At 45.9% G+C, this 11337-nt stretch overlaps 1 protein-coding gene across 3 annotated transcripts; it reads right to left on the reverse strand.

Annotated features, from left to right (window-relative positions):
- Positions 1-1986: 1986 nt before the first annotated feature.
- IFT22 (intraflagellar transport 22) lies at positions 1987-9811 on the reverse strand. Of its 3 annotated transcripts, none has more exons than XM_044676474.1 (5): positions 9711-9811; positions 7621-7697; positions 7413-7502; positions 6959-7161; positions 1987-2833 (listed from the first exon to the last, which is right to left on the reverse strand). In XM_044676474.1, exons 1-5 carry the CDS (start codon positions 9747-9749, stop codon positions 2685-2687), a joined length of 558 nt encoding a protein of 185 aa, XP_044532409.1. In that variant the 5' UTR covers positions 9750-9811; the 3' UTR covers positions 1987-2684. The 3 variants fall into 3 exon arrangements, with proteins under 3 accessions (XP_044532409.1, XP_044532411.1, XP_044532410.1); XM_044676476.1 differs by lacking the exon at positions 9711-9811 and adding an exon at positions 9642-9674; XM_044676475.1 differs by lacking the exon at positions 7413-7502.
- Between the last annotated feature and the right edge of the window lie 1526 nt (positions 9812-11337).

Raw genomic sequence — 11337 nt, forward strand, 5'->3', positions numbered from 1 at the left:
TCCAGCCCTTAGAAAAGGGCTTTTTTTCATCTATTCATTCCAAAAAGGACTAAAACCGTACCTTAACGCTATCATTTACAGTTTAGCAAGTGATCGAGCAACAATCATCGCTCCAAGGGGCTGCTACGGGGCAGAAACGATGCTGGGTGCTCTGGCTCGGACAAAAGCTTCCTGAATCCACCCCAAGCACTTACGAACGTGTTGGGCGGCAGGAAGAAGTAAACGGGGTAGAAACACTTGCCGTGTGTGCGGCGCCAAGGACCGGCTGGACTCGCATCTAATTTATAGACCGTAATGGCCAAATGTCAGTCTTCCAAAAATGGGATCAGAAAGAGATTTCATTGAACAAATACTTGAAATGGCTGCCATGCATAAAGCACTTTAGGGGAAGGAGAGTCAAATAAAAAGAGTCCCTGCCTCCGTGGTATTTCCCATCCAAGAGCGGAATTATGACATAAATAACTTACTGAAGGGAGGATGCTGGCATTCAGCAAGATGTGAGTGCAGGACCAGCAAGGACGGACCAGCTCAGAGAGTCCATCTCTTCTTCCAATTAGAAATCTAATGTTGTATGGTTTGCTTTTAATTCATTGGTATTGTTTTTAACATATGTCTCCCCACATTCAATCCTAAGCAGAGCAAGACTACTGGCTTGATTCTTTGGGCAATTAAACATTGCTTAATAAATCAAAATGCTCAGAAGCTCGAACTTTTGTTTCCTCAGGCATTTCATCTTCGCCCACCACACATGGAAGGCTTCCTGAAGGTGGAGGCATTCGAGCTGGGGTCGATTAGATAGAGGAGATGAAGGAAAGGGCCAATCTAAGCAGCAGAAATGTGAGCAATATGGAAATGGGAAAGCAAAGGCATGTGCAGGGTAGTAGGAGGCAAAGCTGGAAATGAGCATCGGGACCAAATTTCTGAGCGCTTGGAATTCCACGTAAAGAAGTTTGGACGTTAAGAAGTAGAGGCTGACAGAGAGTAAGCTGGAAGCAGGAGTTTATAATTTATAGTTTATAATTTTTTTTTAAAGCCTTAACTTCTGTGCATTGGCTCCTAGGTGGAAGAGTGGTAAGGGTGGGCAATGGGGGTCAAGTGACTTGCCCAGGGTCACACAGCTGGGAAGTGTCTGAGGCCGGATTTGAACCCAGGACCTCCCATCTCTAGGCCTGACTCTCAATCCACTGAGCTACCCAGCTGCCCCCTATAATCTGATGTTGACTGAATAGGAGGGAAAGAAATTGGAGACCAGGCGGCCAGGGAGGAAACTATTCCAATAGTCAGTCTGAAGGAAAGGGACTACATACCTTATTTTATTTTTGGGGCCAACAGTATTGGGATTAGACACTCAAAAATGGTTTTTGAACAAAATTATACAGGCGACGAAGGCCTGAATCAGGGGGGTAGAGAAGAAATGTCCCAGGCTGTAAGAAAAGGAACTCGGCCACTGTGTGTACTCAGGGGACACGCAAGGAGCAAGCAAGAATGGCTTAGAGACGACTTGGGGAGGAAGAGGACTCTGGCCTGTGGTAACAGACAGAACGTGGTCTGAAATGGAGAAAGATAAAAATACAGCCGATGATTTCCCACCTCTTTATCTCAACCTAATTTTAAGAACATATGCCTGACTCATAGTAGGTTTAAAAGAAACATCTGACTACATTTAGCCCTGTTTATTAGTAGAACTAATTAGATCTTGGGTTTTGCCAAGTGCTTTATGTATATTCTCAATTAATTTCTACCCGTTATCTCATTTAAGCTCACAAATACCCTGACAGGCAGGTGTTACAATTAACCCCATTTTACAGTTAAGGAAACTGAGGCTAAAAGGTAAAGTCATTTCTCTTTTCTATTTTTGCTTCAAACTATATAGGAGACATCTATGTCCTTGTACTTCTGTATCGATGTGTTTAGATATGGGAATATACATTTATATACGTACACATCAAGCTGAGCTGGGATTTTAAGTAAGACTGCAGCATCAAGTTACAGGTAATGACAGTTTATTTCTGATTGGCTACATCTGACAAAATTTAAGATAATCATACAGGCAGTAGGGAAAAAATCTCGAAAAGTAGGAAAACAAACTTGCTTATTCAATGAACTGAAAGCCATGTGAAATGTTAATTCTTTAGCATTTTTTACCAATTGGGTGATATGAAAACATAGCATCCCTTTTATGTGAATACACAAGTTTGATAATGATAAGGATGAAAATGCCCTGATGTTGATGAGTCTATTTATATAAACTGGCCTGTAAGCCCCCGATTGACGTAGCATAGTTTTCCTAATTTTACGGCACTTTGTAGAAAAATAAACATTCTAGTACACTTATTCTTGAGAAGACAACACATTCGGTTATTACACACCAAGAGCAACCAGCTTGAGGGCCAGACTTATTGATCACTGGGCAACAGCAATAACATTTGCAGAGCTTCCTCAACTAAAGGAGAGCCAAAACTGAACAAATAAAACTCCGGCTGATCTTGCCGCTTTCCAAGAACTTCAGAAGCAGGTGGATTCGCCGCAGGGTTCTTTACACCAAAAAGTTCCGTCTGTAGCAGAGAATCGCTCCAGCTCTTGGCAGATCTCGTTTGGTCGGGGCCCTCAGAGATTTCAGAGGTGTCCACGATGAAGGCCATCCCTGAAAGCTGTAAAGGTGTCTGGTGTGAATGGCCGGTAGGTTAGGTGATGATGGACATCTCCTCCCTATCTCTGCTCTCGGACACGGAGCTGACTATACTTTTCAAGTACTTGATGAATTCGGTCCGGATCTCCTCAGGCTCCTCCTCCAGGTTGGAGTGGACGAGTTTCAGCTTGTTCAGAGGTGCCCCTACAAAGTGAGACAGGAAGGTCCAATTAAGCAGAGTTTTAAAGTCATTTCAGAAAACAGGAACAGATGTCCATCTACCATTTATCAAAGCAGCTACCGTGTGACGTGCTCGGCACGCAGGGGAAGAGCTCCTCCTCTCAGGCTTACACTCGGATGGAGGAGACTCGAGAGCCCCAGAGGAGGCCAGCTATACACAGCAGAGATGCGAGGAAACACCAGGGAGTGGAGGAGGGAGGGCACTACCAGGGAGCAGAATGAGGCCATGGGCCATGTCCTGAAGGTAACGGGGGATTCAGAGCAGGACTGAGGAGCCAGCAAGTCCCAGACATGAGGACCAGCCAGCCCAAGGCATAGTGAAGGGAGACAGATGGGCACCAACGTATAAGGAGGAACAGGGAGCAAAGTATCCACCCGGATTCCATTCCAAGGCCTACCTCAGACCCCAGTGACGCCCTCCCCCACCAGCTACCCCATGTCTATGAGCCCTCTCTGCTCTGGCCTCTGGCCTCAGAGTTCTCTATTGGCCCCCTTCCCCCCCCCCCCAAGTAAAAATGAAAGAGCCCAGGAGGGGCTGACCGCTGACCGCCCTTCCAGGTTGACCTCAGATCATTGAAATCAGAAAAACTGTGGATAAGGGGGCCCCAGTGTGAAATCAGGATACAAGGAGGTGGGGGCAGGTGGTAAAGGGCTTCCAAAGCCAAACAGGGGAGTTCACATTTTCTGCTGAAAGTGATGGGGGTCCCTGGAATCTACCGAGTGATTGGGTCACACGTGCACTTTGGCAGCCGTGTAGAAGACGGTCCAGAGTGGGAAACAACTGGAAACTGGGAAAGCGATGAGGAAGCTCTTGCAATGGCTGGGGAAGAGGCGAGAAGGACCTGAACAAAGAGGTGCTTGTGAGACGAGTGAAGGGATCAGAGATTACGGACCAAAGTGGCCAAATCCAGCAACTGCCCTGAGATGGGGAGTGAGAGAAGCAAGTCAAGGCTAACCCCAAGGCGGGAGCCTGGGGCCTGAGGCAGGAATAAGGCCATTTGGAAGAGAATGGGGTTTCCAGGAAAGCTGCCCAGTTCTAGATTTGCAGAATTTGAAATGGCAGGAAAGAGTAAATTATCTGCCTTTAAAATTGTACCTTCTTCTGGTGCCCCTGGCAAGCCCCCCGTTCCAGTCAGTCTGATAAGTTCTTGAGTATCTGGCATCAAGAGTAGGACAATTTCAAAGGAGAACCTAAGAGGCACTTACAGACTAACCCATACATTAAGGGAGCACAATGGTTATTTGCAGAGTCTCATAAATAGGGAAGCCTCAAAGCCACTGTCTCATAAATGAACCAAAGCCACATCCTGAGACCATGGGCTAAATCCAGGGAAGCCGATGGGCCTCGCTGGAGGGGCCCTTCAGCCTGCTAAATGTCCAGGGTCAGTAAGCTGTAGGTAAGCTTCAGACATCTAGACCAGCAGAACCCCAGCAAGCATTGTTAATCCCAAGGGGCTGCTGCTGACTCTGAGATGACGTGGATATGTTAATGAATTAACTCAAAAAGACAAACATCTCCCGCCAAATCCTGATAAAAAAGAGACCCCAGCCTCCTGCCTCACCGCCCCCAGCTCGCTCCTCCATTTGCTAAGGGTTCGTACTGTCCGAGTCCCAGCTCTCTAAGTGACTCTCTCGGGCCTCTCCTCTTCTCCATCTTTTCCCATGCCATGTGTTTCTGCCCACCTCTCCCACCCCCACCCCTATTCGCCTCTGTGCTCTCCGGGACTCATTCAAGTGTGATGCAGCCTTTCTCCTCACTTGCTGCCTCTCTGCTCTGTCCTGGCAAGAATCCAAAGAACTGGGGTGTGCCTGTCTCCCACTCGACTCAAAGGAAGGTCCTGTTCCCTTGCTCTTGAGGAATAATCGCATAAATTAATTGGAAATTCTTTCCCTAGGGAGGATAATGAAATCCATTGGAGCTGAGGTCACCAAAAGAAAGTTTATAAGAGAAAAGGAGCCAGGACAGAGCCTCAGAGAACCTCCACAATGCGAGTGCTAGGGCTGCTGAGCCAGCAAAGGAGACAAAGAGCAAGTGGTCAGAGAGGCAGGACGGAATCTCCCACAACAGCCAGGAGTCAACAGCGACAAATGCAGAAGTCAGGTCAAGGAGGAAGACTTTAAAGAAGACCAGCAACATAAGCATGGCAGGGTGCAGAGAGAGCAGGCCCTGAAATCAGGACACCTGTGACGTGCTGGCTCGGATGGCTGTGGATAAATCACCTAAGCTCTAAACAACTCTGAGTCAGAGAAGGTGGCAGACCTACACTGGAACTCCAGGAGCAACCTATATTAATGAAATCCCAGGTCTAATCCCTATCTTTATCCTTTAAAGTAAAACGGGGAGATAGAATAAGAAGGAAGATTTAAAGTAATTTTTAAAAGCAGGAAACAGTATAACCATTGTAGCACTCAGTCTAAAAAGTGGCTCTTAAAGAGCCAATTCCTTGAGTTTTCTAATATTCAAAAATGGTGTTTGAGAGTACCCTGGGCTTCACGTCCCCAACTTTGGCCTCCTACCTACCGTGATGAAGAATTTCCCTTTGGTGTAGGATAAAAAACAAAATCCCCTCAAACAGATTTTATGCTTGTTGCACTGTAAGCACATAATGTTTATTGATATTTTCAGTTTACTTTGTTTAGATGATTCAAGCATTTACAATGAGCAATGGATAAAAATAATTATGGTAATTTCCCAATACATAAATCACACGGCCGACTGGGCCTTTTTCTTGGGATAAAGTTTTTTTTAAATTTTTTAATTTTTAAACCTTTAACTACTGTGTATTGGCTCCTAGGTGAAAGACTGGTAAAGGTGGGCAATGGGGGTCAAGTGATTTGCCCAGGGTCTCACAGCTGGGAAGTGTCTGAGGTTTGAACCTATGACCTCCTGTCTCTAGGCCTGACTCTCAATCCACTGAGCTACCCAGCTGCCCCTGGGATAAATTACTTTTTAAATAAATTGTTAAAAAATGCTAATTCCCTTAGCTGACTTTGCCACAGTGAAGGTATTAATTCTATTCTTAATTAATTCTATTACTTATCTTAGACCAGTGATGGGCAAACTATTCCCCGTGGGCCAGATCTAGGTCTTAGTTTGCCCATCACTGCCTTAAGCAATTCCTTAAATTAAAAAAAGCTTAAGGCAGTGATGGGAAAACTACAGCCTGGATCTGGTCCGCGGGGAATAGTTTGCCCATCACTGTCTTAGACCAATGAGCAAAAGCTCATTAAAGGAACTTGAGAAATCTTGAAAAAACATAATTTTGGAACCAGAATGGAGCTTGAAGAGACATTTTAATTTCATAGTTCAGGAAGCAGAACCAGAGATTCAACTGACTTGCTTTTAAGATTTTACCTAATTGCAATAGCATAGGAATTAAATGTTCCTCATTTTAAGGATCCCCCCCCCCCCTTCCTTTTAATCTGTTAGGCAGTGTAGGTTGGTGGAGAACACCAGGAAGATGTGAGTTCATGCTGTGAGACCCTGGGCAAACCACATAATTTCTCAATGCTCCAGGCAACTCTCAAGAGATAATTTGTTGACTTGGATTTCCTTAAACCAAAGAAATCTGTTTTATCTTTTATTTCATTTTTATATGTATTCATTTTTGTTGTGTTCTAGTTATTTATTTTTTATCTTTTATCTCTGTTAAATTCTTCAAGTAAACCGGTATTCTAGAATGCATAACAGGACAGCACCTTGCATAACTCCTGACAGCCCTTGGGCATTCAATCAGTGTTAAAAGATGGTGCCAATTTTTTTTTTCTTGTACTTCTGGATTACCTATCAAGATGGCTATCGATACAATAGTAATCTCTCTGGGCCTCAGTTTCTCATCCATATAACAGGGCTGGATTTATTATTAGACTGTCCTCAAACGTTATGATAGATATTATACCAATTATGTTCAAATTACAGCTTTTTAAACAGACAGCAAAAGAACCATCATCAATGAAGAAGACTGCAAGCAAAGGCTCTAAAAATAAAATCAAAGTCAATCGGACAAACATTTAAGTGTTTCACTTAGGAGGGCACTGTGTGAAGCTCTGAAAAAAAAATGAGCTACTGAGAAAATATGGTCTCCTTACCCAAAGACAAGTTCCCCTTGTCCCCTCCAGAGCCCGGCTTGTGGTGAGCAATTAAAAGGCACTGATTGTCTTGTAACAGCTGCTGCTGCACAAAGCAAGAATGCCACATTTCAATCTCCTTCAGGTGACTAGGGATATCAGCATTGAAGATGATCACGACCCCATGAGAGTCCTTCATGAGGGCAGGCCAGCATGATTCAAACCTTCAGAGAAGGAAGAGCAGAATCAGAGACGGGGTCCCAGAGGGGAGGGGTGTTTCTTACAGTGTCTTGCTTTTATTAATAATCTAGGGATGATGAAGATGCTTGATCCTGGCCCACAAGGGCCAAGACACGATAATTTATAGATTTAAGGATGGGAACCTGTTAGAAAAGCCCATTTTTATGAACATCCATTAAACACACACATTCTCTGTCTTTGTCTTTCTCTTGGAAGAAAACCGGAGAATACTTACTTTGTATCTCCTCCACAATCCCACAGCTCAAACTCACACCCTGTGCCTTTGTTGTTGCTGGTTACTTGGGGGTTCTCAAATTCCAGGATCCTAAAAACACAAAGGTGTTTGGGAGAGATGACGGGTCTGGTGCCCACCCCAACACCACATTCAAACAGGTGGTAAAGGGAGACTTTAGAACAAAGATCAGTTAGAGCTCAGAACTCACCTCACGCCTTGGGTTGGGTTATATTCTGTGATGTCAGAAGATTCTGTCAAAAAGTTTGCTAGGACAGTTTTGCCACTCTGTGCAGAATGAGAGCATTTTGATTTTGTTCCATTAATGGTTGGGCTCATAGAATCACAGGATTTTGGACAAAATGGCCTTTAACTGCCATCTAGTCCAACACATACTCAGAAGAAACCCCCCATTATAACGGACCAAGTCACTTCCTTTGGATGGTTTCCTCATTGATAAAACACCTAGATTAGATGGCTTCTGAGGCCCAGCCATGATCCTACAACTTGAAGCTCTCCAAGCTCCCTTCCAACTCCCAAGGCTCACTGTCCTTCAGTAGAAAAATCTTAGCATCTAAAGTCATGAAATCCTGATTCTGTTTCTTATTAGTACCTGTGTGACCTGAGAAAAATTAGCGTCTGTTCCTTTAGAAAATGGGGGTGAGGATGGGACAGTTAGGTGGCCCTGGGTTCAAATCAGATACTTCCTAGCTGTCTGATCCTGGGCAAGTCATTTCATCCTCACTGCCTTAGCTTTACTGCTTCCTGGGAAACAAAATACATTATTGATTCTAAGATGGTAAGGGTTTTTTAAAAAAAGAAAAGGATGGAAAGGGTAGGGGAGAGGACATCCGATTCCACTGGTGCAGTGGAACTGGAAACTTGTTGAGTCTGGGTCTCAGCTGGGTTCTGTTTAGCTGTATAACTTTGGACAAGGTGTTTTTCTATTCTGTCTGGTTCCTCATTTGTCAAATAAGGGCACCAGCCTAGATGACTAAGGGTCCATTTGACTCCAGATCTGAAATTCTATGATCTTTCTCAAGTGACTTCATTTCCCGGGCTCCAGTTTCCTTATCTGCAAAATGAGGGGGCTGATCTTTTAAGGCAAGGATTTTTAACCTTTTTTGGGTCTTGGACTGCTTTGGCAGCCAAGTGATGTTTAGAATTTTAGAATAAAATGTTTTATTTTTTACATGTAATTGATGGAAAAAAATAAAATATAATTTAAAATGCTTTAAAATTTGTAAAATACGTAGGATTACAAAGGAAACTAATATGGTGAAATTTAGTTATAAAAAAATTTTTTTAAACCCTTACCTTCTGTCTTAGAATCATCAGTTCCAAGGCAGAAGAGTGGCAAGGGCAAGGTAATGGGAATTAAGGGATTTGCCTAGGGTCACATTGTCAGGAAGTGAGGTCGGATTTGAATCCAGGACCTCCTTTTTCAAAGTCCGTTTCTATCCACCGAGACATCTAGCTGCCTCTATCAAATTATGTTTTAAAAAAGTTCCACTTCCCAGGTTAAGAATGCTTCTTCTAAGGGCTCTTCCAGCTCTCCTGCTATGATGCTCTCATCTTCCCTCGGTTTCTCCTTTATCTACCAACAGAACGTAAGCTCCTTGGGGGGGGGGGGGAAGGCCCGTTTTTGCCTTTGTATCCCCAGTGTTCAGTGCAGTGCTTAGCACCTGAGTAAGTGCTTAATAAATGTGGTCCATTGACTGATCTGCCTCTACAGGTTCTCTCGTCCCTCTAAGCCTCAGTTTCCCCGTCTGTCAATTGAGGGGGTTCGGTTATATGGCCTCTGAGGGGCTTTCCTGCCCCAGGTCTAAGACCCTCAGCCACTGCCCTTCTGGGCCTAAGATCCCCCACAAAGGAGGGGTGTTTGCCCCTCCCACAGCAAGACCCTGTTCCCCGACCCTGCGCTGGGGCACGCAAAGTCACAGGCTCTCCACAGATTTCGTCCCGCCCCCATCATAACCCGGTCCAGCAGCCCCACTCGAGGACGCGAGATCCACCCAGACTCCGCCCTCCCAAAGCCCCTCCCCTCGGCCCCTCGTAGGCTCCGTCGCCCTACGCTACGACGCGAGGTCTGGCCAGGCCCTCTCTTTCCTACCAGTTTCTAAAAGGAAAACCTTGAGGAGGGGAAGCCCCCACCCCCACCCCGCCACCATCTTGACCGGCCCCACGGCCCTAAGTTAGGACGCAGGATCCGGTCGGGCTCCCCGCCCTCACCCGTTTCCCAAAAGCAAACTCGGAGGAGGAGAAGGCCCCGCCCAACGCACAGGCCGTCCCCGCGCCCACCTCACAAGGCCCCACGAACAGGATCTTGGCCTTGAGCATGGCGCCGGCCCTGCTGGCCAGGCCCTCTCCCGCCCCCCGCTCCGGGCCCCAGCCCGCAGGTGCTGCCGTTGCCAGGGCTCCGCCAACCGGGAGAGGGCGTGACCGAGAAAGAGATCCTTGCTGATTGGTCACTCGGTCGTTACCATGCGGACGGGAGCGAGAGGGAAGGTGCTCTCGCGCACTCTGGTTGAACTGCCTGAGATCCTCGGAGAGCGTGCGCGAGAGCTTTTAACGGTTCGCTCTCTGGGGCCTCTGGTGTCCCTTCCCCCTTAGCGGCCGGCGACCTAGCGAGGCGGCTAGCTGGGTTTCCCCCTATCCCTACACTGAGAGCCGGAGTAGGCACGACGCCATCGTTCCAGCACCACTCTCTCTTCCCTTTGGGGAAACTGAGGCCCCGGAGGCCAAATGGCTTCTTGGATACCGGCTCATCGATTTATAGCGGCACCCAGCCTCCCTTCCATTTGACAGATGGGGGAAACCAAGGTCTAGAGAGAGGAAGTGACGTAGCCGGGGTGGGATGCAAAAGCGAACCTTTCCGACCCCAGGTCTGGCATTCCACCCATCCCCCGCCCCACGTTCCCTCTCTAGCCGGTATCCTCGGTTTTAGAAACCGTTGATCCCAGCCCTTCTCTTCTCCCTCTCTTGACTTAGGAGAAAACGGGAGCTATGAGTCATCTGCGTTATAATAACCAATGATAGCTCCCAACATGGATGAGTGATGGTCGAAGGAACCTACACCTCCTGGGACTTCAGAGATCGCCTAGTTTTACAACTGAGGAAACTGAGCTCTGGGTAAATGTGATTTACAGAAAATTATATCCCAAGTAAATATTTGGCCGCTGAAGCTCTCCAGCAGAATTCATGCACTTCTCGAAGCAGCCCACTGCGCCTTTGAACAGCTCTCATTCTTATGGTTCCCCCGAATATTGAGCCGAAATCTTGGGGTTCAGGGGGTTTTCTATTATGTCAAACTCTTTGTGACCCCTTTTTGGGGTTTTCTTGACAGATACTGGAGAGGTTTGCCATTGCCTTCTCTAGCTCATTTGACAGATGAGGAAACTAAGGCAAAGGAGGTTAAGGGACTTGCTCAGGATCACCCAGCTAGTAAACGTCTGAGTTCAGATTTGATCTCAGGACCTGAGGCTTGGTTCTCTGGGCACTATGCCAACTAGCTGCCTTGCTCCATGGAAATATCTGTTCATTGATTCTAGTTCTGCCCTAAGGCACCAAGCAGAATGTTCTATTCAAAATTCCTCCAAATTGGTCTTTAAACTATTTGAAGGACTGCCCTGTCACCAAAGGCATTTATTCCCTGAGTTAAATATTACCAGGCTCTTTGCCAGACATGCCTTCCATTTCTCCTCACTGAAAAGCACCGAGTTGGATTTATCTTGGACTAGTATCTTATAAAATTAGAATATTTGTAATTTTGTGGGTGTATGGATAAGTTTAAAGTAAAAATTAAAATATAGGAAGAGCACTGTCTGGTTTTGACTTTAATTTCCTGATATGTCTATCATATCCTACTTACCCACCCTTTAAAAGGGCTTTTTTAAATATTAATTCTCTATGAATGTTCCATTGTCAC

The sequence above is a fragment of the Gracilinanus agilis genome, chromosome 4 (assembly GCF_016433145.1).
Source record: "Gracilinanus agilis isolate LMUSP501 chromosome 4, AgileGrace, whole genome shotgun sequence".
NCBI lineage: Eukaryota > Metazoa > Chordata > Mammalia > Didelphimorphia > Didelphidae > Gracilinanus > Gracilinanus agilis.